The sequence below is a fragment of the Balaenoptera borealis genome (assembly GCF_965194805.1).
Source record: "Balaenoptera borealis genome assembly, chromosome: 4".
Lineage (NCBI taxonomy): Eukaryota > Metazoa > Chordata > Mammalia > Artiodactyla > Balaenopteridae > Balaenoptera > Balaenoptera borealis.
In genome coordinates, this window is record NC_138861.1 from 147462343 (window position 1) to 147489841 (window position 27499).

The 27499-nt window shown below is 55.0% G+C and overlaps 1 protein-coding gene across 1 annotated transcript; it reads left to right on the forward strand.

Moving 5' to 3' along the window:
- Positions 1-546: 546 nt before the first annotated feature.
- On the forward strand, positions 547-25209 carry TRMT44 (tRNA methyltransferase 44 homolog). Its single transcript, XM_082389946.1, has 11 exons — positions 547-2634; positions 4322-4436; positions 6971-7190; positions 9156-9224; positions 10022-10129; positions 11394-11465; positions 14896-15002; positions 16299-16482; positions 18370-18775; positions 19984-20100; positions 24488-25209. Exons 1-11 carry the CDS (start codon positions 1926-1928, stop codon positions 24715-24717), a joined length of 2337 nt encoding a protein of 778 aa, XP_082246072.1. The 5' UTR covers positions 547-1925; the 3' UTR covers positions 24718-25209.
- Positions 25210-27499: the final 2290 nt, after the last annotated feature.

A 27499-nucleotide genomic window follows, 5' to 3' on the forward strand; every position in this document is an offset into this window, starting at 1 on the left:
ATTTTTATTTTTTATTTAATTAATTAATTTATTTATTTTTGGCTGCGTTGGGTCTTTGTTGCTGCGCGCAGGCTTTCTCTAGTTGCGGCGAGCGGGGGCTACTCTTCGTTGAGGTGCATGGGCTTCTCATTGCGGTGGCTTCTCTTGTTGCGGAGCACGGGCTCTAGGTGCGCGGGCTTCAGTAGCTGTGGTGCACGGGCTTAGTTGCTCTGCGGCATGTGGGATCGTCCCCGACCAGGGATCAAACCCGTGTCCCCTGCATTGGCAGGCGGATTTCCTGCGCCACCAGGAAAGTCCCAGAGGAGCCTTATAGTGTAAAAAATCTTCCCCTCCTTCTGCAGCCTCTGCACCCCGTATATCTTGACTGTTGCACTTTTCATATTCCTTGATCATTGTCTTACCTGTCTGCCTCCTCTGTCGGCCTGAAGGTTCCTCAAGGGCAGGATCTTACTTCACCCTGCATCCTCAATACTTAGCCCAGGTCCCTCCACATGTTAGCAACTAATAAAGTTTGTAATTATTAATCTTTTGGCTGCCCCACCTGGCTAAACATCTTTGGATAGTGGCGGAGGTTGAATTATGTCTCCCCCCAAAGACATGCCAAAGTCCTAACCCACCATACCTGTGACCTTATTTGGAAAAAGGGTCTTTGCAGGAGAAGAGACACAGAGAAACACAAGAAGGCCACATGATCATAGAGGCAGTGATTAGAGTTATGTGGCCACAAGCCCAGGAACACTTACAATTGCTGGCGACCACCAGAAGTTGAGAGGCAAGAAATAGATTCCCCCTCCAAGCTTTCAGATCTGTGAGAGAATAAATTTCCATTGTTTTAAACCACCCAGTTTGTGGTAATTTTTTATGGCAGCCCTGGGAAAGCAATACAGACGGCATGAAAATCAACTCCGTTGTCAAAGACTATGAGGTTTAGTATTCATTTATCTTTTACGTAATTCAACAGACATTTGGTTTTTGCTCTTCTCTCTGATAAATCACATCATCTGAGTTAGTTTTCACTCCTTGATTCTGACAGAGACCCTTTAGGGAAAATCCCAACTGAGGGACTATAATGTACAAAAAGAATGAAGAATCTTTGAGGTTTTCGGGATATCACTAGATTCTGCAGACTGTGCAGGTGATGTTGGCCTAAACCCACAGTACCTGCCCTTCTCTGCTCCTCCTGGGAACACGCAGGTGACAGCTGACATTCACCTGTCCTAATAAACACCCCAGGGCAGTGGTCAGACGCAGGAACGCACCAGCTGCAACTCTCCCACACGAGAAAGCACGCCAGAGTAAACATGGAGACGCGCGAGCTTTCATAAGAGCACAACCCTGAACATTCACAAACGTAGGCTCTATGACTTTGATCGGTAACAATACGGAGACAATCAGATGTCAGATGCAGGATTGACCTTTATGATTCCATAAATACACCATCTCCAGAATTCTCCAAAACTCAGCTCTGGTCATGTTACTATCCGGCACCGACACCCTTGGATGTTTCCCCAGAGAATAAAGCAAAGGTTAAATTCCTCAGCCCCCAGAGTGAAGTAAGTCAGAAAAACAAATATCGTATATTAACGCATATATATGGAACCTAGAAAAATGGTACAGATGAACCGGTTTGCAGGGCAGAAATTGAGACACATGTAGAGAACAAAGGTATGGACACCAAGGCGGTAAAGCGGGAGGGCATGGGGCTGGTGGTGTGATGAATTGGGAGATTGGGATTGACATGTATACACTAATATGTATAAAATGGATAACTAATAACAACCTGCTGTATAAAAAAAAATAAAATTAAAAAAAAAAAATTCCTCAGCCCTGAACTCCCCAGTCAAATGATGCCAATGAATCCAAAGCAGGAAAGGCAGTGAGTCCGTCTTCTTCCCTTTCACTTCCGGCCCCAGCGTCCCGCCCCCATGACGCAAACACGCCGCGCCGTAACGTGCGTCATCCCGGCGCGCCGCCGAGGTTCTCGGCAGAGACAGAACATGGCGGAGCTGGGAAGGGTTGCTGTGCGCGACCCGGATTCGCTGCTCCCTGGGGGCTTCTGGGCGGCGGTGGCCGTGTGGGTGGAGAGGCCGCAGGTGGCCAACAAGCGGCTGTGTGGCGCTCGCCTAGAGGCCCGGCGGAGCGTCTCCTTGCCCCGGGCCGAGCATGCCGGCCCCCGGCCGAGCTCAGGCCCCGAGCGGGAGGAGCAGGCCCCGGCGGAATGCGGGCCCAAGGAGGGGCCGGGACACGGCCAGCGTTTCCCCGAGGGGGGGCCCGGCCCTCGGCCGAGCGCAGGCCCCGAGCAAGGCCCCCAGGAGTCCCAGGGCCGGCGCCAGCAAGGGGAGGACCAGCGGGAAGCAGCCAAAGCGCCTCTGCTCTTTGGGGCCCCTGGGCAGCCCGACAAGGCTGGAGCCGGGGAGGGCGACTTCCTCGCCTCGGACCTGGATTCTCTCTGGGACGATTTCTCCCGAAGCCTCGCCAGCGGCAATCGAGAGATGCTAGCCTTCTTCACCCGCTCCTGGGCGGAATCGCAGCTAGAGGCTCAGCACGAGCTCGACGTGATTCTCAGAACCGTCATCCCGAAAACGAACACGCATTGCCCGCTCAGTGCTCCGAGGAGAGAAATTGTCGTGCAGGGTAAGAGTGTTTCTGATAGTGGCAGGTGCCAAAGATACATAGAGCCGGACACTAGTGAAAGTGGCAAGGATAGGTTTTAATTGGTAATGCGCACTATCACAGTAGGGAGAAGAGTCCAGCGTGAACTGAACTCCACTGCGATTTGTGCAGAGGTGACTGGGCTTTCTACAGGGAGAATGAAGGAAGAGGATGGGGCGGTAGAGTCAGGGAGGTGAAAAATTAACCAGAAGCAGGAAAGGTGGGGGATCGGTCCCTGTGACACCTATCTAGTTTGCTAACTGGTGCCTGTGGATGTTCGGTCCTCCCCTCCCACAGAGGTGGTCACAGGGGCTCTTGTTCAGGTGTGGGCTGGAACAGTCTATTCTTCTCTCACCCTTGAGTTTTTTCAGGTGGGCACTTTAAGGGGGCCTAGAGTCATGCTAGGGATGTGGCCTTGAGCTGTTGGGAACTGTGACAGTGTTTATTCAGGTCTTCATAGGCCAAGGTTGAACCCTAATTGACACAGGCCTCAGAGGAGCCTGCCTAGAGTTTGGTCCCGAGGAGAATCTTTCGCAGAGGATGCAGTTAGATTAAAAACCAGCCAGTAAGTGAAAAGGCACTAAAGGCACCTAGTCTGCCAGTTTCCTTGCCATGTCCTAGGGAGGTTGTAGATTTTTCATTGTTTTTGGAGGGGGCACGTAGAAATGTGAATCCTTAGTACAGAGGGTGGGGTTGTGGTTTGGGATGGTGTCTGGAAGGCTTGGGGAAGACGGTGAAGGAGCGCTGGACCATGAGTGGTAAAGAGGAATTTACTAGGTAAAGGGATAAGGGAAAAGGCCAGCTCCTGGGGCAGCTCGTAGAGGCCTCCCTCCATCTCAGAGCCGCACCCGTGCCGAATTTGTCTCATGCTCAGAGCCTCGTTGGCTTCCCCTGCTGCTGCATCTTTTCTGCCTCTAGCTGGAGACGGTTCTCAGCTGTTCAGGGCTTAGGTGGCTAGGCTGAGCCCACCTGCGTAATCCAGGATACCCTCTCTCTCTTCCAAGGTCCGTAACCCTCGTCACATCTGTAGAGTCCCTTTTTGCCATGAAACAACTCCGTGTGGTCACAGGTTCTGGGTGTCAGGGTACGGGTGTCTCTGGAGGTTGTTCTGTCCACCACAAGCAGCGATGCTGAATTACTGGTGGGTGCGTACCCCCTCCCCGCCCCCCAATGCTGTGGGCCTCTGTGCCCCTGTAAGACTCTCGGCAGGTGTCCCCTCCTCCAGGAGGCCCTCTCTGACCCTGCTGCCCAGACTAGTTTAGGAGCCCTTCCAGCTTTGATCACCTTTTACACTTCACCTCTCCCGGCCTGAGGGGATGAGCGCATCTGCCCACGAGGCCTTCAGACGTGGATGTCTGCGTACTCCCATGGGCTTCACGGAAGAGCGGGGCCGGCTAAGCCTGTCCTCTTCCTCTTGGTGAGCATCGCTCCTCCACAGGGGGCGCCCTTTCAGGACTACGCTCAGCTCTTTGAACACGGCTGCTCCGTGTGGCGCGGTGCAGGCTCGGGGATGCGGCCGTGGCCAGGACATTCGCTGATGTAAATCGAGTGGGGAAAAGCCCTGGGGGTTGAAGGCACGGTGGATTCAGTACTATTTTTTTGAGACCACTTTTGATGAGACTCTGAACTAAGCAGTTTTAATTGATCATCTCTATCTTTTTTCCCCCAGATGTCCTCAATGGAACTGTAATTTTTTTACCTTTGGAAGAAGACAATGAAGGGAATTTAAAGGTCAAGACGAGCAACGTGTATCAAATTCAGCTCAGTCATAGCGAAGGAGAATGGTAAGGACTGGAAAACTTATTCCTTTCTCTCAACGATTGATGCCTTAAATCGATGATTTTTTAAAATTAATTAATTAATTAATTTTGGGGGGCTGCATCGGGTCTTCGTTGCTGTGCGCGGGCTTTCTCTAGTTGCGGCGAGCGGGGGCTACTCTTTGTTGCGGTGCACGGGCTTCTCATTGCGGTGGCTTCTCTTGTTGCGGAGCACGGGCTCTAGGCGCACGGGCTTCAGTAGTTGTGGCACACGGGCTCTAGAGCACAGGCTCACTAGTTGTGGCTCTACGGCACGTGGAATCTTCTGGACCAAGGCTCGAACCCGTGTCCCCTGCATTGGCAGGCGGATTCTTAACCACTGCGCCACCAGGGAAGCCCCAGTCAGGGATTTCCTTAGGCGGCTGTAAGATTCCGGTCATCAGGGAGCAGCAGGGACTCTGTCTCAGGCGGTTCAGGTTTGTGGGAATGTGTTTTCTAGTTGGTGTTTCCCTGACGCGTCCTTGTCCCTGTTGGCACCTGGGTGGTCATAGCCTGGCTGGAGGGCCCGTACATTCCGTGTGGCCTTGATGGTTCGTAGCACCTGGTTCTAGCACCGAATTCAAATAAACACAGTCCCTTCGTTATTTTGTTATTTCCTACACCTTGGTAATGGGTGGTAAGTGGAACCTTCTTTTTTGTTGTCCACTGAGGCTCACGTGGTCTTAGACGTAGTGGGTATTCTGTGATGTTTATTATAAAAGCAGCAGTTTCATCCGTTCCCTTAATTCCGTGTGGTGTTTGGGCCTGTCTGGAAAGTGTGAAATTTGATTTACTTCCATTTGGTATTTTTTAAATGAAAAAGTCAGAGGAAGGTTAAATCACTCGCTATTCTTCTGCTGATGTTTTCCTGAGAGCCACGTGGGTCTATTCTTTCAAGACAACCTTGGGGATGAGCTTTGCATATGGTTTCATAGAGAGCTAAGGGGTACATTGGGAAGAGCTTGGTTTTGGAGTCATGTAGACCTGGGTTTCCCCACCAGCATTGAGCTTGGGTACGTTGCCTCTGTGGCCCTCAGTCTTCTCACCTCTGAAACGGGTTTAATCATTTTTGAGCCCCCCAGGAGGGGGCTGGGCTGGGCTTACCAGGGACCTGTTGCAGGCTTACACGCTGGGTGGAATACTCAGGGTCTGCTGGGGCGAAGCCTCTTGCCAGTTGTTAAATGCTCCCCGAGGGGCCTTGCCCCGAGGCCCTTTCCTCTCCCCTGGAGAGTGAGGGCAGACCCTGTGGGAAAGCTGGTGTGCCCGTGTGGGTCACCCAGGGGGCGCCGATGCCGGAGCTGCGGGGTGCGCGCTGGAGGCTGCTGTCCCCTCGCCTGGTTGGGGAAGCCCGGCCCGAGTCCGGCCGCGGCAGGCGCTCAGTGTGGCTGATGCGGTGGAATCCCAGGCCCTGTTCTCCATGAGCTTCTGAGTGCCCGGCTGGCTACTCCCCACCTTTCCCGGCTGACATCTCCTGTCCCCGGGGACACCTGGGAAAGAGCGTGGGGCCCAGGAAGAGCAGAGGAAAGGCCCGAGGCCATCAGCCCCAGCAGGATAGCTTCTGAGGGGAAGGGACGGGAAAGGTGAGCATCTTGGGGCGTGTCTCTCAGTGGACACTCGGCACCTGTTACTTACGGGAGTGAGCTGTGTCCCTTTGATGTGCCTGGTGGCAAAAGCCTGACAGTCCAAACTCTCAGCAGACGGGCCACCCCTTGCCCTTGCCCCTGCCCCACGCCTGCCCCCAGCCCCGCCCCCTCACCCAGCCGCCTGTGCTTCTGCTCCTTCTTAGGGGCCCCCATTGAGCGCCACCTCCTTCTCTGTGCGCCAGCGAACTTGATGCTTCTCCCCTTCATCGCACTGCCTGGGTCGCAGCCTCGGTGGATGTGTTGTCGTGACCTGGGCCCGCGGGTTGCGTGTTTACTCAGCGCCCAGACAGTGAGCGCCCGCTGTGATCAGGCACTGCTGGGGCCCGGGTCGAGCAGCGAACAGAACAGACAGGGCCGCGGCCTCTGCGCTCTGGTGGCAGAGGACACACGGTGACCTAGAAGGCCTGTGAGCCACAGGGACTGTGTATGTGTCCTCAGCTTGGTGACCGAGCACTCAGCTTTCTGGATGCGAGATACTCAGTGGACCAGCGTTCTACATCTGGGTAGCACATGTGAAACGTATAAAACCTAGAGAAGTTAAAGAAATCCATAGATGTTTTAGAATCTAGCTAATCAGTGCATGAAGTGGGAGGTGAGAGGAACTTCGTCGTTTGCCATCCTTCTGATGGGCTTCGTAAGTTGTGTAAATGCATTTTAACAACGTTTGCAAGAGAGGAGGAATTCTTGCTGCTTTTTAAATGTGTTTTTCTCTGTAGGATGAAAATTCTGTAACTAGTTCCAGATTGTCTTGTGTTTGGGGTACAATATTTTGTCATCGTAGCTGTCTTAATTTCTCTGTTCTTTTGGCAAAGAAATGTGTAGTTTAAAAATAAGAATTGAAACCAGCTCTGCTTATTCATATTTCTCTTATTTTCAAAGGTTCATATCTGTTTTAATTTTCTGTCCAGAAAGATGGCATTCAGATGGCATTGTGTATCCCAAACCCACCTGGCTTGGAGAAGAGTTGCTGGCCAAACTGGCCAGGTGGTGTGTGGGGAGCAGGCAGAGTGGGTTCAAAAGCACCCTGTCCCTCATTTCCATCATGAAGTACAGCAAGGCTTACCAGGCGCTTAAAGAGAAGTATAAAGACATGGTCAAGGTAATTCTGGGGAAAGACGTCTGTGACCTCCCCCACCCCCATTTAAACGAGGTTATATACCAAGCTACTGCAGGTAACGTTGTTTCGCCTGTGTGCTACAGATGCAGACATTAAGTCAAAACATACCCACCTGAAGTCCCACATTGCAGCCTGTACTTTGACATAGTTAGGGATGCAGACCATAAAAACATTGGGAGTTACGCTGTGGAAAAGGATTTGGTTTTTTTTGTTTTGTTTTGGCACGTTACTATTTTTTTTCAAGAGAACAAAAGGAAAATAATTTAATTTAAAATAATTGAATATTTAAATACTAAATTACCATAATTCTTTAGTACAAACATAAAGGTATTTGAAGAAAATACATGAAAAATTAAAGTACAAAAGCATATACTTACAAAAAGGAGACAAATCTTGTAAAATGTCCTTAACTTTAAGATGTAAAAAGAAGGTAACAACAAACATCTGTGTATTCACACCCAGCTTAAGAAATAAAGTATCACAAGCATATCTCCATTTTTTGTGCTTTGCAAATATTGTATTTTTTACGAATTGAAGGTTTGTAACGGCCCTGCACGGAATAGGTCTGTTGGCACCATTTTCCAACAGCGTTTGCTCACTTTGTATATCTGTGTCACATTTTGGTAATTTGCACAATATTTCAAACTTTTTCATTATTATTATATTTGTCATGGTGACCTGTGATCAGTGACCTTTGATGTTACTACTATAACTCACTGAAGACTCAGATGATGGTTGGCATTTTTTAGCAATCAAGTATTTTATTTTTTGGCTGCGCTAGGCAGCTTAACGGGATCTTAAGTCCCCAGCCAGGGGTTAAACCCACGCTCTCTGCTGTGAAAGTGCTGAGTCTTAACCACTGGACTGCCAGGGAATTCCCAGCAATAAAGTATTTTTTAATTAAAGTACGTCCGTTGTTTTTTTAGACGCAATGCTATTGCACACTTAATAGACTACTCTATAGTGTAAACAGAACTTTTATATGCACTGGAAAGCCAAAAAGTCTGTGTGACTCACCTTACTGCAATATTTACTTTGTTGGGGTGTCTGGAACTGAACTCGCAGTATCTCCGAGGCGCCTGTGCTAACGGAGTTGAACTTGCTTTGTCCTCTTCCTGTTCGTATCTCCCTCCCTTCTCCTAGAAGTAACCGCAGTTCATCGTTGCCGTGTGTTTTTGTATCAGTCCCCTCCCGCTGTGTAGCAAAGCATCCCCCAGAGTCTCAGGTGTGAAACAGTAACCACCCGTTCCTACTGGAGCTGGCTGACCTCGGCTGGGTTCCCCTTCTCTCCCAGGTCCTGGCCTAGTGGTCCTTCATTATCGTACTGTTTAGTACCTTTAAGAAGGGACTTCTTTATTCTTCCAGCTTTTAAAATTGTCCTTGGTGAGATGGTTCGTCCAAACTGTCTAATCCACTAGACTGGAAACAGAAATCTGAACGTTTAACATTGGCCATTGGTTTTTTTCTCATCTCCCAAACTCCCGTTCTGCACGTTACTGATTTTAATAATGAGGCCTCACGCTTGCACAGCCAGTATTTTCTAGTTTCATAGTACTTGATGGTCATCCTGCATGGTAATTAAGTCAAAGTCTTTATCCCTGCTTTACAGATAGGGAGACGGGGACAAAACAGCTGAGTGACACTCCTGACAAGTGACAGCAACTCACTGACAGACCGGAGGGTGGAGCACTGACCTCCTGACCCCTGCGCCTTTGCGTCCTCGACCCCCCCGCCCCGCCCCTCATTTCCTTGTTTGTCATACTTGTCTAGAGAAGTGATGAGGGTAGCATAGCTCAGCGTTTCCCTCTGATGCCCAGTGGCCCCACCTAAATGTCTTACAGACAATGTGTTTATTCCACAGTCTTGCTTCAGACTCCATTGGTCTCAATGTGTCCTGTTACACACAGATGCGGTGAAAATTTACATATGCCCTTGAAAATGTTGTAGGTGTGGCCTGAAGTAACTGACCCTGAGAAGTTCGTGTATGAAGACGTGGCCCTTGCTGCCTACCTGCTGGTAAGACTGTTTGTGGGCTGAGTTCAGGTGGAAGGGCGGGAGGTTGCTACGGGTAGCTCAGGGCTTTTATAGTTCTGTTTGCCAAGGTTGGTTACACAAGTGATTTTTTTTTTTAACTTTGCATGGTGCTTTTGCATGAATGTAGAACAAGTCTGAATTGTGAAATGTAACCTCAGGAACTGAACTGAAGCAGTGCTTTCCTAATTAGTAGTCAGCGTGGAACACGGAGATGCTGGCTGCGTGTGGGGGCTGCCGTCGGGGTCCGTCTGAGAAGCACCTGCCTACCCGTCCTCGTGTGCGGTCTTTCTAGTTCTAGACCTTCTCGGCTGCCTTGCTGACCGCCTGGATCTGGGCAAGCCTTTAACTTCATAGTCTTGATTTTCTCATCTATGAGCTGTTTAGAGGAGATACCTTCCAATTTCCTTTCACCCGTAATTCTCTTAGTCTTTGAAATAACATTGCTTCTCAAAGCACACAAAGCTTGAAGAGTTGAGAGAACGCCTGAAGGAGCTAACAGTAATCTGTACAGCCCTTGCCCAGAGACGACCACGTGAACGTGGACTCTGGGTGGAAGAAGACGGCTTCGATGCCCGCGCGGTGTCCGGCTGGGGCCACGGGCGAATCCCGCCTCCCTCTGCTCACCCGGGCACCACCTGCGCGGAGGCCCGGGGCCTCGGAGGAGGCCGCTCCTCCTGTGTGCGAGAGGATCTGTCGTTCCACGTGGGGTTGTGTCTGAATTACTCTGGCGTAGAGTGAATCACAAACTGACTTTGGGTTTTTTTTTTCTGTTTCCTTAGATTCTATGGGAAGAAGAGAGAGCTGAGCGGGGAGAGCCAACCAGGCAGTCCTTTGTCGACCTCGGCTGTGGGAACGGCCTCCTGGTCCACATCCTGAGCAGCGAGGGGGTAAAGCATGCCCGGGGCCGTTTCTCGTACCTTTGCTAGAGCGTCTTCAAGCCCAGCGCGAGGTCTTTCTCTGCTGGTCCGGTCTGGACTCAGAGGCGGCCTGGCTGTCGGCGTAGTGGCCGGTTGTGAACTGTGGAGCAGGCAGCTTGTAAACAGGACCAGAGACAGCTTGTAAACAGGACCAGAGACAGTGGTCTCGTTAGACTGGAAGAGGGCTCTCAGACACTCGGCCTGTGGAACCACACACTTTCAACAGCTCTGATGTTTTTGTTGTCAGTATTTTCTTGGGAAAACCCACCATTTCAAGGCACAGGGAGGGGAATATAAAGGATAAGGTGGGTTCTGCCCTAGAGAAGTTTAGATTCTAGCTCAGAGGACAGTCAGGCACCCGTATATTGTATTGATACACATACATATGTAAAACTGTGATAGTCAGTCTTGCACCCATTTTCTGGATTGTGAAGCAGAGGCATTGAGAGCTGAGAACAGCCCCGGCCCTGGGAGCAGTTTAGGACTCGCAAGCATCAGCTTTTCCCCGGCGTCTCGCAGCGTCCGGCGAGGCCAGTGACCTGGGTACAGCAGCGCCGTCACCTGGCCCAGTGAGCTTTGTGCTCGAGAGTGACAGTGGGGATTGAAGCCCAATGGTGGTGACCCGAAGGCTGGTTTTCTTGTGACCATAGCGTCTTGCCTTATGGACAGACACATTTGTCCTCACCTGTGGGACTTTGGAATGGGACTGTTAGACGGGGCTTTCTGAGGTGCTTTGTAAAGGAGTGAGGCTGTAGTTGTGCCCCTGTGAACAGGTTGTCTGTGGGGTGTTAGCGCACCTGGTGGTGACTAGGAGCCAGTGGGTGGAGACATGGGGGTGGGGCCCCGGGAGAGCGGCGTGTGGTCAGGGTGCGCTGGGTGAGAATGACCCTGAGGACGAGGCTCGTCTGGGGGCTGGAAGAGAAGGTGAGCCCGAGAGCTGAACTTGACCAGCTCAGAGGAGCCGGCGCCCTTTCCGGGCAGGCGTATTTCCCGGGGCTGCGTGTGGCCGTGGAGGTATTCCCACGCCTTGGCTCTGTTCCCCCTTCACGAAGCCTCGGCAGCACAGGTTCCATCTGTGCCCCGCGGGACGCGAGTGTCTGTTCTCAGCAGCCGAGGAGCTGAGGGTCTCCTGCACTTCACGCAGTGGGTGATACCTGCAGAGTTTGATTTGTTCTTGCTAATTTATTATGGTGTACTGGCCTTAACCTTTGATTCCTGAAATTCCTCGTTTCAGCATCCAGGCAGAGGGATTGATGTCCGAAGACGAAAAGTTTGGGACATGTACGGACCAGAGACGCACTTAGAGGTACTTCCTCTGTCCCTTCCCTTGACCTCAGCGCGGTTGTTTTAAGGGGTGTCTCTGTGTACGGGCCCGTCAGAGATGGTCATAACCACAGCAGTCCACATTCGTCTCAGTGCTCTGAGACGGTAAAAGCGGATGAAGCTTTAGACCTCCACAGCCTTCCGGTTAAACCGAAGGAGGGATGCCGGAGCCGGAGGCGTGTCTCCTTCCCCGGGTCTGCCTCAGGCCCTTTGCATCTCCTGTGGGTGCCCGAGGGGGCTCTCGGACGCCTTGGGGGCAGAGGCGGAGGACGACCCCTCCTCTGCATCTCCTCTGGTGCTTGGGACAGGCCACACGTTCAGACCTCCACTAGGCAGTGGGTGCCCACCCTGCCAGGACCGGGCCGGGGCGGGCACCGTGGGCGGTCCCGCTCTGTGAGCAGCGTGGCCAAGAGTGGCCTCCAGCAAGACAGCGAGCTGGCGAGGAGTCGGGGGAGGGGAGCGCAGTGGAGAGGCCGGACTGGGCTGCACACGTGCAGCCGTCCAGCGGAGACGGACAGCACGCCTGGCCTCAGTCGTGACCGCGGGGCTACAGGGAGCCCCGTCCGCCCCGCCGTGGTCCAGGGCAGCTCCGAGCCATCAGAGAGCGGGGTCTCCTCCGCAGCACCCCACGGCAGGTCTGGGCTCTAGCGTTTCCCGGCGTTGGTCTCTAAGAGCCCAGGCCTCCAAGCCGGCAGGGGAGCGCGGCGGTGGGGCCGCACCCTTGGCTCTGGGGCGCCGTGGGGCCTCTGCTGTCCAGCTGCCCGCATCGCCTCTAGACCCCGTTCCCGCGCGAAGACGCGCGGGGGTGACCGGGACGCCACGTCTCATCTGCTCGAGGGCAGGATGCTGGCCAGAGAAATGAAAAGGGCATTTGCTTTTCATTGTGGGGAATGTCAGGAACATACCAAAGTGGAGAGAAGCGCGTGCCAAACCCCAGAAACTCATCGGCCCGCCTCAGCGATTCTTTTGTCTCATTCCTCCCCATCCCCAACCACAGCATCCGCCCAGCCGTGGTTTCGAAGCAGATCTCGGGTATATCATTTCATCTATGAAAAGAAAACGAAAGTTTCAAGACTTACTTGGATATTTTCTCTTTGCCTTTCTATTAAAGTCGAGAATATTATTGCAAAATATAAAAAGATTGGAGGAAGGGAGGTTTGTTGCAGCTGCCCGACAGCTTTTTATTTGCTCAGTTTCTCATTATATTTTTATACTTTGCTTTATGCTACAAGGGTTTACATTTGCTTGTATGTTCATACATTACAATAAATTAGAACATTTAAAAAAAAAATCTCAGGTTTGAGGAATGGTGGTAAACCAGATGAAGGACTAGGGGAGGCTCTGCAGCTACATGTACAGACCACGTGTCCTTACACAGGTAATAAAATTGGGCTCTGAATTTCGATGAGGCTGATGATCAAAGCTAAGGGAATAACGTGGTTGATTCCAAAATCCCCTGTGTCCCAGGTGAAAAAGCAAGATAATTTCTTTGGGTAAAAAGTTCACACAGCAGTTGAATAGGCTCTGTTTAAATCATGACCCCAAGGAAGAGCTGGCTGGCACAATGTGCCCCTTGGAGAACAGATAGAAGATTCTAGTTCTTTATTCGAGGTTCCCTGTGGAGTGGGGGAAACCCCACCCCATCACTCCGTCAAGGCCTGCTAGTAGGAGTGCTGTGTCTCACCTCTTGTGGATTTTTTTCTCGTTACACCTGGACCTCTGGTCGCGGAGCTGGAAGAGTCCCGCGTGTTCTGGTGTTAAACGTGAGGGTGGAGGCTGGCCACGCTTCGAGGACACCTCTGCTCTAGAAGAACGTGGCCAGGAGCGAGCCTGCCTTTGTTGGCAAGGGCTTGGGGCTGTGTGTTTCCTAGTAAATGGCTGATTTCCACGAATAGGCACAGTCTGGGCATTCGAAGGCCAAGCATGGGGTACAACTTTCCTTTATTTCAAAAACCTCATTTGATTGTAAGCAAGAGACAGTTAAGAAAAACACATGCTTTTGATAACAGCATTGTGATGAGCACAAAGTGTCCTAATTTTGTTTGTGAAGCTCTGTAGGAAATAGGAATATTGCAATTTGCCATATTCAAAATCCCAAAACTTTTTCTAAGACAGGTAGAGCTTCGTTGTCTAGCATGTTGTTGGAAAGAAAACTGTAAATGTGATTATGATAATTACTAAGCGTAATTTGTTTTTGTAAACATAGACCATTTAAAGAGGCAGGCAAATTTAAATGTAGACTGGGTGGGAAGAAAGAATAAATAGTATCAAAAGTTTGTTTTGCCTACTTTTGAATTACGTATAGACCATTTTCAGTATTTCACTGAAATACTGTTTTCAGAATTTTAACATATGTGAAAATAGCACATATGCTTATTCAAGAACCAAAAAGATGAATTTAAATTCAATTTTTATATCTATCAGCTTTGCAAAACACTCCCGTGACCTTGAAAGGTGAGTGTTAACATCACGTCTTCCCCATTTGTTCTGACCGAGAACTAACACGTCTGCTTACTTGCCTTGGGGGTTCATTCTTCAATTCTAAAATTAGAGGATTTTGAGTGGTTATATAGTCTCTTTTGTCTCTCTTTCCAGTTTTTTTTTTTTTAACCCTTTTTTTTACATTGAAGTATAGTGAATTTGCAGTGTTGTGTTAGTTTCGGCTGTAGTCTCCAGTTCTCACTGACAGCTTCACCATTGAGACTGTTGACTTTGATAATTAATGACGGCCTGCTGATTAGCAGAAAGGATAAGGTGTTCACTTAAAGTTCTTAAATCCTCAAAGCAAGCTGTTCCCAGCTTAACTATAGAAACTATCACAGTGGTGAACATGCCTGTTCAGTGGGTAAAAACTTGCTGTCTGAGAGTTCACAAAAGATAATAGCGTAATAGCAAAGGCTGGCGCACACTTCTGTAAATTCTTCCTATATTTTCTCTTTTCACAGATGCGCTCATTCCGTGGGTTGTGTAAGTGCATCAGGTTCTATGTCAAGTCAGCATCAGACCTCCCGGCTTTGCGCTCACCCCTCTGCAGGCCGTTTCTTGCTCCTCCTCCTGCCAAAAGTAAAACGGTTCACATGTCCCCTGTCTCCTTTAGCTGCTCTTATATTTATGTGAAAAGGCTATTTTTAATATCAAAAGGAGATGAGCACCCAGAAGTGTTGGCTCATCCGGCGCAGCGATGATGCTAAAAGTTGTCAGTAGCCGTGCCCTCGGGCAGGCCGGGCCGGGCACACACTTCTTCACTCCTGGCCCAGCTTCCGCCTTTTGCAGATGAAGACCTGCAGCCCAGAGGGTCTGAGACCGGGCCGGGAACAGCTGCGGTTCTGCAGGGGTGGCTGCGTTTGTTGTTGCCCTCTGTGCTCTGATTTTATTTACTAGACGTTTAGTCTTGTTCCGTGTCTTCCTTTTAGGAAAGTGCAATCACACCAAATGATAAGACCCTCTTCCCGGACGTCGATTGGTTAATCGGAAACCATTCTGATGAACTGACGCCATGGATACCTGTGATTGCGGCCAGGTGAGTAGGTGGAGGTGTTAGCACAGTGGTGTCCGGGGATGTTTTGTTGCCTGAACCTCGCTGTCCACAACCGTAGCCACTGGCTGCTTGTGGCTATCGCGTACTTGAAACGTGGCTGGTCCAGATTGATGAGATGATAATCTGTTGGATATATTGGGTTAAATTTAAAATAAATTCCACCTGTTTTATTTTGCTATTGAAGATACGGATACTAGAAAATATAAAATTATGTATGTGGTTCACACATCCACATTATATTTTCGTTGTGATTACTTCCACAGTGTTTATATCCAGTGTTGAAAGATGTGTTTTTCCTAATAACAGGAGGGTTTGTCTTTCAGTGTAAAGACCCTCTGCTGAAATGTTTGTCTCTTCAATTTTGGGCTCTCTGCCTCAGTCAGACTTCTTTAAGATGCACGTTACCTTGCTGCCCTTTCATATTTCATTGCCGAGTCTCTTTTATCCAAGGTTCTTTTGGACTATTCTATTTATTTATTTTTTTAATGCCCTCCCCCCCCCTTTTCTTTTAGGTACAGTTGATTTACAATATTATGTAGTTTCAGGCGTACAACGTAGTGATTAAAAATTTTTTTGGTCATACTGTATTTGTAGTTATCATAAAATATTTCCTGTGTTCCCTGTGCTGTACAACATATTCTTGTAGCTTATTTATGTTATACATAGTAGTTTGTACCTCTTAATCCTCTACTCCTGCCTCGCCGCTCCCCGCTTCCCTCTCCCCACTGGTGACCACTAATTCATTCTCTATATCTGTGAGTCTGTTTCTTTTTGGTTATTTTCATTCGTTTTATTTTTTAGATTCAGCATACAAGTGATAATGCACAGTATTTGTCTTTCTCTGTCTGACTTCATTTCACTAAGCATAATTCCTTCCAGGGCCATTCTTTTGGACTTTTTTAGAATAATATAGGTCAAGGAGCAAATCATAATCTTTTTTGTGCTTACCTCTGAAATTTCCTATCCAACAGCTGAAATCTCCAAGTACTTCAGAAAGTTTTAGATTACAGTTGATGATCATAATTGCAATAGAAAAAAAATATTTTTAATAAAAGTAATTAGATTCATATTTTATTGAAAGATACTATGCTACATTGTTTCTAGAAATTAAATTGGGGAAGGCTATAACGCTTCTTTTTATATAAAAAACAAAATTAGCCAGTAGCACATCGTTTGCATTTTGCCCTGACACACTATTGCCGTGTGGCTTTCTGGGGAATTTTCTGTATTGAATCTGTTTAAGACTTTGGGTTTCCGTGTCGCTGATTGTCTTTGAAGGTCTTCCTACAACTGCCGCTTCTTCGTCCTGCCCTGCTGCTTCTTTGACTTCATTGGGAAATACCAGCGGAGGCAGAGCAAGAAGACCCAGTACCGAGGGTACCTGGATTTCATCACCGAGGTGGGGTCGACCTGTGGCTTCCACGTGGAGGAGGATTGTCTTAGGATTCCTTCCACCAAGAGGGTGCGTCCTGGTCACCTGGGCTGTCCTCGGCGGGCGACACGTGGTGTTTAGATGGAAAGCTTGGGGCCATCCTTGTCACAGAACCGTAGACGACACTGGGATGGTTGCAGGTGTGACTGTCTCAGAGGTGCCCTTGCTGATCCCAACATCCCCGTCACTGGCGGGTCCAGAGGCTTGTTCTGTGCCTGCCGTCCCCTGCTTTGCAGGCGTTCTGGCACTTCCTTCTCCAGCCCTGTGGCAGCTCTGCAGGAACCCTCAGCGGGTCTTCATGCCTTTTCCAGAAACTGTGACTGCCCCTCGGGGACCCTCCCAGAGTGGGTGTCAGCTTGGCTTCTCTACAGGTTTCTGGCCGTAGTGCTGCCTGCGGCTGAACGCTCTAACTTCTGACTTAGGGTCCCAAATGACTGGCTGAAATCGCTTCAGAAGTTCAAAATGATTTCACATTTCCTCATTAAAAGACTCATTGATTCAGATTTACTTGAAATGAATTTTTCCAGGTAGAAATTGACCCTTGCACTGCCTGTGACCCTGCCAGGTGGTCGGGGCCGACCTGCTCACCACGCAGGGGGCTTGAACTTATGAGAGAGTCAGGGGAACCGTTGACATCGGTTTTATTAATCTCTGGTAACTTTCTTTCATGAGACTCTATGGCCGTCAGTGCTTTTTGTGAAAAACTAAACACAAAAACCTGTCATCCGATCTCAGCTTGATGGCTTGACAGTGGTGAAAAGGATCGAAGGTTTGAGCTTGACTCTGGGCTCTGCCACTTCCTAGCAGTGCATTCGGGGGCACAGTACAGACACTCCCTGCCCGTGTCCTCACTGCCAACGAGGGGGAGCAGCTCGCCGGCCGGCGCTGGGCCCTCACTCGGGCTCCCCTGCCTGCGCTGGGCCCTCTGTCGGCTTCAGTTACGTCACTGCTGTCGCTGCTCAGGATCGTTTTGGAACGTCCTTTAGGGCTCACCTTCAGAGCCTTCATGTCATTCTATTAAATGTCCTCTCTTCTGGCAAGTCAGCCTTCTGAGGTTGGAATGGAATTCTGCTGGAGTCTGGGTCACGTAGGTACGAAGAGCCTACAGTTTCGATGTTTGCATTTGCTATTCGTTACTGGTTGCCAGAGAGCATGGAGCATTGCTTAATCTCTCCGAACCTCAGTTTTCATATAACTGGGGGTCAGATGCAAGTGCGGGTGTCCACACACAGCAGCTGTTAATTGAGGACTGATTACGTGCCCCGCCTTCTCATTCCACGCACACAGAAGTTGTCACCTGCCCAAGATCACACATTCAGCAGGTGGCACAGCTGGAGAGCAGTGAGGGGTGGCTCTGATTGCAACCAGATTCGCCTTCATCGGGTTCGGGCCCGGAGAGGACGTCCAGAGACGCTGTACCCACTGCAGCGTCGCCGGACGGGGCCTGGCTCTCCCCGGGGCTCCTGAGGGCAGCCTTCGTCTGGACGTGCGAACGGGGAAGGGGACGGCGTGAACTGGACGTCCCCGCCATGCCAAGTGCTCTGCTAGGTGCACACGTGCTCTCCTCGCTCTGGCAGCGCTGCCCCTTGAGAGCTCTGGAGGGTTACCGTCAGGGTCTGTGTGTGGGGCGGAAGAGGGGTGCAGTGGGGTGCGGCTGGTTGGCTCAGTAGAGGTGACCTTGGTCTGTCGTGTCTGTTAGGCTCTGTGGAAGTCTGAGGAGTGAAGCTTCCTGTGGGCTTTTGCTGATAGTATATTAAGTCATTGATTGGTATGAGTTTTTAAAATAAGGATTCCTTTCATGATGGGTGTCTAAGACATTCGTGGAATTTATTCTCCAGAACAAGAGAGTTCCCTGGAGAACGTTGAAATACGATTGGAACCTGCTAAAGTATACTTCTGTGCTCTTCTCACGTGCAGGTGTGTCTCATTGGGAAATCCAGAACATACCCGCCCGCTGGAGAAGATTCTGTGGATGAGCGGAGAACCCGCTACATTAACAGCCGGCCGGGCGGCCCTGTGAGCCCACCTGGCCAGGTCCCTGCCCCTCCCCCACCCGGAGCCGCCGCCGGTGGTGCCGATGGCCCCGAGGGGCGTGGAGCCCTGGACGCCGGGGCCGGGCACACACCAGAGTCCTCCGCTGAAGGGCTCTGGCTGTCTGGATTTCACCCCAGAGAAAAAGTCAAGCGCGTGAGGAACTGTGCCGCCCTCCCTCGAGATTTTCTCGACCGAGTGGTTTTGCAAGTGGCGAATTTGTTGTTGGGTGGAAAGCAGTTAAACATGAGAAGTTCTCAGAGCAGGAGTGCGAAGGCCTGGAATCGAGGAGGTAACGACCACCCTGGGTACTGGCTGGGTTTCAGGCAGTGACTCTGTTCTCTTCTAAGAACCAACTTAAAACTGTGTGGTCATTTTTATTTTTATTTTTTTTATTTTTTAAATATTTGGCCGCACCGGGTCTTAGTTGCCCACCTGCGGGATCTTCCTTGCGGTGTGTGGGATCTTTTAGTTGCAGCAGGTGGGCTCTTAGTTGCGGCATGTGTGTGGATCTAGTTCCCTGACCAGGGATCAGACCTGGGCCCCCTGCACTGGGAGCGCGGAGTCTTAACCGCTGGACCACCAGGGACGTGCCTGTGTGGTCATTTTTAATTAAACGTCAAGAGGAGTCTTTGTCATTTTTGTCACGTCGTTAGGAGTGTGCAGATGGGCTGAGGGAAGGAGCTTGTTGGTGGGCTGCCGCCCGAGGGGGTGTAGGGCTTCCTGAGAGCCAGGCGCTCGCCCTCTGAGTTTTGGGGTCGCTGGAGGAGATGGAGGCCCCACCCTCAGCCTGTCGGGGACGCTGCCCGCTGGCCCCGTGGGTGGGCCGGCCCAGGGAGGGGTGAGCAGTGGGTCCTCCTCCCCCCGCAGCGTGGATGGCGCTGTGCTGAGTCTCCTTCTTCATCCTCACGCCCCTCCCATCCCAGCCTCGCAGCTGCACGCTCCCCCCTTGGTCGCTGGACTTAGTGAGCCCTGCCCCAGCGTCAGGCTCGGGACCCCCAGTGTGTCTGAGCCCTGCGCGACGTCAGTGAGCGGGTCTGCCCCCAGGACCTCACTCATCCCAGGCTGGGGTCTACCCTCTGCCAGGCATGGCCGAGGGGACGCAGGGTGGGAGGTGGCGGGGTCGGGACACGCACACGTGGAAGGGTGAGAGGCGGCGGTGCGGGGCTGCACGTGCGAGCCCGCGTCATGGGGTTCTGGGCGGGGGGGGGGGCGGGGGTTTAATTTTCCCCTCAGACTTCCCGGCTCCTCTCGGAAGGGGTTTGAGGTGGCTGCGAGGTGGGCTTGGTGCGGGGAATTGCAGTCCCCTCCCCCGAGCAGCGGCCGGGCCGCGCGGCAGGGCTGGCTTTCCGTGTCTGGGAGGCTCGGTTGTCCTCGGGGGTCAGACACGAGCGCGCGGCCCGGCATCTCAGGTGCGATGGCTCTGCCTGCGGAGTTCCAGCCAGCCGTGGACTCAGTTTAACTCAAGTTCTCGTGCGGGGGAAACCCCGTCTTCCACAGGGAGCCTGTCCTTGGCGGAAGTGGCCGGGGAGCTGGACAGAGACACGCTGCGGAGGCTGAGGCGGGAGCGCGGGGGCCTGCAGACGCTGCTGAGGAACAGCTCGCAGGTGTTCCACGGTGAGGGCCGCGCCGGGGCTGCCTCGGCTCTCGGCGCCTGAGGGCGGGTTCCACGGTCCCGAGGCGGCGAGAGGTGGCGCTCCTGCAGATTCCACCACCCTCTCCTTCCTTTCCCCCCGTTTTTTAATGAAATGAACCTTATCGGAGAGGAGTGTCAGAGCTAGAGGATAGATCCCCTCATGTGCATCTCAAGTCCCGACAGGACGTGGGTCGCACCTCTGCTTCTGTGATGCTGCCAGCCTCTGCCCGGCACCCCCGGGCCCAGCCCCGCCCTGTCAGGACGCGCCCCCTCCTCCCACGGAGGGAAGAGCCGCTGGCAGGGCCTCCTGTCACTGGGGCGCTTTTTCGGGTGGAGCTTCAGTACTTGGCTTTGCTTTGGCCCCTGGCTGCCTGCAAACTGGAAGCATCCTGAGCTCCCATCCAGGCCCTGGGCCTAGAGGAGGGAGGCCTCCCTGCCCCGGCCCGTGTGCCTGCACCCACCCCTACCCCCCCCCCCACACACACACACGCAGGCGCCCTGGGATGCAGGTGGGTGGAGGGAGAACCCCCCCCACACGCAGGCGCCCTGGGATGCAGGTGGGTGGAGGGAGAACCCCCCACACACAGGCGCCCTGGGATGCAGGTGGGTGGAGGGAGAAGGGCCCGGGGCCTGCGTGCTCTTCCACGCAGGCTGCAGAGCTCTGCAGAGCGGGGCGCCGCCGCTCCTGCCCTCCTGGAGTTTGCAGCCTGACAGGGAGGGGAAACGTCGCAGATGTGTACGTGGGCACCTGGGGTTCCAAGAAGTTCTGTTAAACTTCACCAGCGTACACAGAGGAGATTCTGTGTACACATCAGCCGGAGGGTCCATCAGCTGTCGTGTTTGCTTCGTAAAGCTTTTTCCCCTTTGTCTTTGTGGAAGTATTTTAAGCACAGCCCAGCTGACGTGCTAGTCACCCCTAAGTACTTCTGTGCGTGGCTTTAAGAATAGTGGGCGTCTTCTTGCATCACCCTAATGTCGTAGGTGACCTTCTCGCCCAGGGAGGCCTGGCCTCACCTCAGACAGGCATCAGGAAGGCTTTGCTTAGGAAATGACATCTGAGCTCGGACTTGGCGAAGTGAACAAGGAAAAGCACTTCAGGCAGAGGGAACAGCGTGTGTGAAGTGGCAGGGTGGGGGCTTGATGAGCGAGGGGGAGGGGGAGGTAGCGCTGGCAGGCTGCAGCCCCCCGTGGCCGTGCGGAGGATTTGGGCTTCTGTGACTGGCAGGGGCATGCTGACTCGCGGTGATGGTGGGGAGGGGCAGGCCCAACCGGACCGTGGGCTCGTGCAGGCGGGGCCGAGAGGTGGCCGGAGACCAGTGCGTCAGGCTCAGCGCCTGCGTGGATGAAGGATGGGGTGTCCGACAAGGAGGACATGCCTGCCTGACCCCACTCTGTCCGTGCTGGGGGCTGCACGCCCAGATGACGGCCTCCCTGTCCCCACTCATCCCCGGGACCTGGCGGGTGGGTGGGCGCTCCGAGCAGTGGGTCCAGCCCCTTGGGACAGGTGCCTTGGGGGTCTGTGTGGGGAGGGGTGACGGGCCCTGCTGGGCTGGGGCCTTTGCAGAGGCGGGGAGGCCACTGTGGCAGCACGGAATAGAAGTCTGTCCCGAGGGTGCTGGCCAGCACTGGGCCTGAAGGCCTTGTCCCGAGCCCCGGGATCTGGACCTGTCCGCCACACCGCACCTTTGTGCTCCTACCGCCAGGGTGGTCGCCGTGTGACGGGGGCCGTGGGTGGAGGGGCTGCGCACGGAGATGCGGAAGCACATCTGTCCACTCCTCGGCCTGTGGACCTCCTCGGGAGGTGAGCGCTGCCACCTTGTGGTCCCGCCTCCACGCGTGCACCTGAGAGCTCCGTGCGCAGCGCCGTGTGTGCACCACCCCGAGGCATACACACCTGTACCAGCCGCCCCGTGTGTGTGCCCCTGAGAGCGCGTGTGTTCACGCCCGCAGCGCCTTCGGGGGGCCTGGTTGTTTGTCCTTCTAGAGCTAACGTTGGTTTTCGTTTCCACTTGACCTCAGTCGGCTGACTGCTGCTCTGGCGGTGGCAGTGAGCCCGGCAGTGGAGCTGGCGGGTCCAGGGTTGGGGGGTGTGGCGGGCAGCCCGCTGGTGGGCGGAGAGGCAGGGGGACGGTGGGCCTTGCGGCTGGGAGTCCCCACCCAGCTGGGCTCCACCGCATGGAGCTTTAGCGACTACAGCTCGCTGTGCCCAGGGGGCCGCTCCGCCTTCTGCTGTTGCCAGCACGTTTTCCGGTTTGGTTTCACGAAACAGTGTTCTTTTCTCCCCCGCCATAAATATGCCTGTGTGTGATGGGTCTTCCGTGCGGTTTGCATCGAGGAGCACGTTTATTTTTGGAAACACTTCTGCGTAGGCGGCTTGGGGATTGAACTCCAGTGAACATTCTACACCCAGTCATGCAAAAAGTAAGCACCAAAGCTGGGTCTGACCTCTGTAGGAGATTTTTTTTTAAACTAGCATGGTTAGTTTTACACGAGTGAGGAGGTGAAAACAGTTTCGGGTGAGCACCTTGTGGGGCGGGCATGCGCCGGGCGGGCGCGGGAGGGCAGGCGCCGCCCTGGGCCGGGCTTGGAGCCCGCGCTCAGCCTTGAGGACACGGACGCAGCTCAGCAGAGGGGGGCCTGCCCAGCCTGGGGGCGGGGGCCTGTCAGCCAGCCTGGCCCCCCGGGACTCGCCGGCCCCTGCCCCCTGCAGGGCCACCCCTCGTCATCAGCGCCTGCTCCACAGGCCGTACAAATCCTGCCTGGGTCCCCTTCCCCCGACCCTGCAGGGATTGCTCCAGAAACGTGGTACGGCCGGTGGAGGGCCCGCTGCGAGCCAGCCCGCCCTGAGGGGAGGGGACGGGCCAGCCTCTGTGGAGGGTGAGGGTCTGCACTCGGCTTTGGTCCCAGCGAGCCCCTCGCCCTCTCGCCCGGCTTTCTCTTGAGCCCGTCCAGGCCATCAGGGGCTCCTCCTCTTTCTGGGGCACCCATGGCAGGAGTCCGGGGGAGTCCCGCCTCCCAGGCTCCTTGCACACGGCCGGGGGGCTCCGGCCACCCCGCCCCGGCTGGGGCGTGTCGTTCCCGGCTGTGCCGGGAGGGGCTGCTGTGGGAGCGCCTGTGGAAGGCCGTGGCTGCCTGCCCAGCGGCCGGGCCAGGACAGCCGAGCTCTGTGCGTCTGCCGCGTTGGAAGCAGGGCCGGCCTGGCCCTTCCGAGGTGCTTCTCGGCCGCCCCCGAGGGTGAATCCCTGCCTTGTGTCCCTCGTGCGGAGAGGCACCTCTGCAGTTCCTTCCTCTGGTTTCAGGGGACAGTTTTCGATAAACATCAGTCTGCAGAGACAGACAGTCTGGTTATTGTTGCAACACGAGGCAATTTGAAAGCGAAATTCAAGCTTGAATGCACACTTTCAAGTTTTCCTTAGAAGTTGGAGAGCCAGATTTGTTCACTAAGCTTCCTTTATTTCTGCTGAGCCTTTCCGTCTCCAGGTGGCTGTATGGCTTCCAGGAAAAGCAGGACGGGTTTGGTTGCTCTGGCCCCGTCTCACGTGGGGGTGTTGGCTTCTCGGGAGGAAACGGCCCAGCGGAAGCTCCCAGCGCAGCTTCAGCCGAGTTGGGGCGACCGGTTCAGGAGGCGTTTGGGCGGTCCCGGGCCCTCCCCCTGCACCGCCCTGGGGTCCTCCAGCGGCCCAGCTCTGCGGTCACCCCGCCCACACAGGTCCCCCCGCCGCATCTCAGCCCCCTGCTGCTCTGTGAAGGCCCCCCGCCCTGCCCCTGCCGACAGGGCTGCCGTGCCCCTACCCGCTACTTCCCGTTTACGTCTGGGGGCTCTGCCTGTCACCCCGGTGGCCCCCGCAGCCTGCCCCTCGCCTCCACCTGCCCGGACAGGGCCTCTCCGCTCCCTCCTCATGATGCGGACGCGTGCCCTCGAGGGCCAGTGCCGCCACGCAGACGTCCTGCCCGCGTCGGGACCACGCTCGGGGTCGTCGTTAGCCTTGTTCCACGAGCCGGTGCCCACGAGTGGTCACGCCCGGGTCCTGTCACCACCAGGACCTCCGGCGCCAGCCCCTCGCCCTCCCCCTGGTGTGCGGCAGCTCCTCACGGCTCCCAGGCGCCACAACCCTGTCCTTGCTCCCCCCAGCCCCTCCCTCGTGCTCCCGTGTGTGTAGGGGGGACTGCAGGCCGCCAGCAGGTGGGGGGCTGGGGCCACCGCCCGGGATCCCAGCGCCTCTCCCCGTCCCGCCGCCGAGCCTGCCGGGGGCTGCGTCTCCCGTGGCCGCACCCCGGCCCTGGACAGCTGTCCCCACAGAGCCCGGCGACCTGCCCAGCTCGCGGTTCACGCCTCAGCTGTGTCTTTTCTCCTTGTTCCCACCCCAGTTCTGGACGGGCGAGTTCGCCTCCGCGACTGGCGGGAAGAGAGGCCTCGGAAGGAAAAGGAACCAGAAGTAGAACGGAGGCTGTTCTCGGAAACCTTCAAAACCCGAATCTGTTGGTTTTTCACTCATCACCCTGACGGTTGTGTTCTGCCTTCGGACCGCTGCCCGTTTGCCCACGGGCCTGGGGAGCTGCGGCCGGCCACCACCAGGAAGAAAAAGCAGCCTCTGTGAGCTGCTCCGCCTGCGTGGAGGCCTGGTGCGGGGACGCCGAGCATGAGGGAGACTCCCAGCTCTGCCGAGCGCTGCGCTTCTGACCTGGTGGCGTTCAAGGTCGTTTTCCTTCCTCCTTCCTCCTTCCTCCAGGTTCTCACAGGGGACGTGATCACGCCCCACAGAAGCTAAAATCCCTCACCCCTCCCCCCGCCCCGTCCGAGTGCTGGGTTTGTTTTAAATGTGGTCAGCATCTTTACATCAGGAAGAGAGAGTGACAGTCTCCTGGTGTCTCGTGGCTCAGGAGGTGCAGGGAGTGCTTGACCTGGCCCTTCTCAGTGTGTAGCAGGGTGGCCGCCCCGCCAACCACTAGCCGCTCCGGGGTTGGCCTCCTTCTCCTGCCCTAGATTTTCTCCCCACAGGTACCGTTAATTCTCATTCCGGGAAAACAAAAAAATCCCCAAATCCCGATGTGCTTCTATTTAAAATTGCGTTTATAGTTTTACACCAAAAGCTGTGTCAGTGATATTGTTCTGCCCCTTGATTTTCTGTGGAACGTATCCGGTGGCCTTTTCCTTGTGGAGTGTTCCTCGTGCGGGATTCTGCATTCATTCGTGAGCGATGAGAAGGAACCCACTCCGTTCCGCTCCGTGCAGCATGACTGGGGCTGCCGCGGGGCACAGGGCCCTGCCCTCGGGAAGCCCTGGTCAGCTGGGAGTCCCCGGTGCCAGGCTGAGGTCAAGGACAGGCCAGCAGGCGCCTGGCCAGCCTCCAGGAACGGGCAGAGTTGGCCGGGTGGGGACATGGGCTGTGCCTGCCTACCACCCGCCCAGCCTCTCCCTTGCGTGAGGCCCCGCGAGGACATCCTGGAGGGCCTGAGTGGCCGCACTGACGCCACTCCGGCCGTGGTTGGCTTGGCCTGTGCAGATGGAGCCATTCTGACCAGTGAGGTGGGAGGGGACCACCGGGGCTCCCGGGGGCGGTTTCCTGGCTGTGGAGACCCCTCCTGGTGTAGGAAGTCAAGGGGGGCAGAGCGAAAGCTGGGAGGAGCCCAGGTTCCCAGAGTCTCTGAGCTGTTATTCCCAGAGCCGAGGCGCCTCCATCCTTGAAGCCGCTGAGCTGAGGCTGCTGTTGCTGGCTGCCCGGCACATCCGGGCTGATGCCCTTCCGGACGAGCCCCCTGGCCTCCCTGCGTTGGGATCCGCCCCCCTTCTCCTCTTGGAAGGGAAGCATCCCTACGGGGTGAGCCCTGGGGCTGCCTCAGGCCTGCCCCACGTGCAGCGTGTGCCCCCCAGGCAGCCCGTCTGCCCGGGCCCGCGAGCACCTGCTCTCATTTTCCAGCACGAGGGTGTGCACTGCGGCCACCGTAGCCTGGGTCTGCGGGATCTGGACTCAAAACCCCATCCAGAGCTGCCTGTCCTGGGGCAGGCGGGGTGGCCCTCAGGAAAATGAGCCGCACCCCTACCCCCAGGTCCCGGGACGGACATCTTGTCCTGAAAAGCCCCAAGGGTACGTTCTCAGCCCGGCGTCCAGTTTGGGGTCAGGAAGATGACCTCAGCCCTCCCTGTTGCCCCGGGGACACCTGCCCCAGCTGGCAGCGTGGTCTCTGCCTGTCCCGATGGGGGCTGCCAGGCTGAGAGCTGCGCTGAGCGGGGCGCCACGCCTGCAGTTCCCCCGTGTGCCACCCAGCGTTGCCGAAATGGCTGCGATGGGCCGTGTCACCCAGATCCAGCCTCTGGGTTCCGGGAGCCATTTCTTACCAGCCCCCAGGACCGCCGTGCCCTCTGCCCAAAGGTCACCGTGGCATTGGGCGTCACACACGCTGTAGCGTCGCAGCAACGTGCCGCCCATCTGTGGGTGCACAGGCCAGGTGATCGCTGAGCACAGTGGCCTGGCTGCGGCCTGCCCCGAGGACACGCCGGGTGACGGCTCTGAGCCGGAGCGTCTTGTGGGATGTGGGCTCTCGTGGGCGCCGCACAGGTGGCTGTGAGGTGGACTGAACCAGGCCCACGCGGTCTAGCCGCGGGCCAGGCGGCGTCAGGGCCCACAGCGGCCTGTGTCCAGGCGGCCCAGCCCGAGGTCCCATTTCCTCCAAGGACCAGGGAGCCCTGTGGACTCATAGGTGCGTGGCCCTGCAGCCCTCGCCCGTCCCCAGAGCCTGGCTCACCCCGTCTGCCTCGGAGGAGGTGCACCGAGGGGAACAGTGGTTACCGTAGTGACTGGCCTGCCGCCAGCCGGAGCTGGTCGGGGTTAGCAGGGCAGGAGGTGACCTCTGAGCGTCCCGAGGGCTGGGTGGCTGTGAGCCTGGTGGCTGGTGCGTTCAGAGGCCGTGGGCTGAGTCAGTGCTGGTGGTGGAGCGAGACCCAGAGGGGAGGCTCCTGGGGGGTCCTGCGGGCAGGGGAGTGACCTCGGGTCACGTGGCACATCTTCCAGGTGCCGTCCAGCCTCTCTCTGTCCTCCACCCTGTTCTGTGTCCCTGGCCGGCGGGGGGTCTGCCTCCCTGGGCAGCCACCTTCCTGTCCCACCCAGAGGTGACCCCCACCCCCGTCTCCCCATTAAAGACCCCCGTCACCTCAAAGGGGATCGGGAGCTGAGGCTGTGCTTCGTCCCTCTGGGCTCTGCTTCTGGGGTGACTGCCCGCCAAGGGTCACCGTGGAGGCCCAGGGCTGCTGCAGGGAGAGCTCCGGCACGGAGAGGTGAGAGCGCCCTTTAACCTCCTCCCCGCCCGTTTCCGGCTGGCCCCTTCCTGGGGTCGTTTTTCTTGGGGTCTCTGTGGTTAGGGGAAGAGGCAGCTCATAGGAAG

Bases quoted from the DNA above. Each gene is read 5' to 3' on its own strand.
- TRMT44 (XM_082389946.1), top strand. From the start codon at position 1,926: ATGACGCAAACACGCCGCGCCGTAACGTGCGTCATCCCGGCGCGCCGC. The intron at 4,437-6,970 runs GTAAGGACTGGA...TTATTTTCAAAG, and splicing joins AGTCATAGCGAAGGAGAATG to GTTCATATCTGTTTTAATTT. The intron at 15,003-16,298 runs GTGAGTAGGTGG...TTGTCTTTGAAG, and splicing joins ATACCTGTGATTGCGGCCAG to GTCTTCCTACAACTGCCGCT.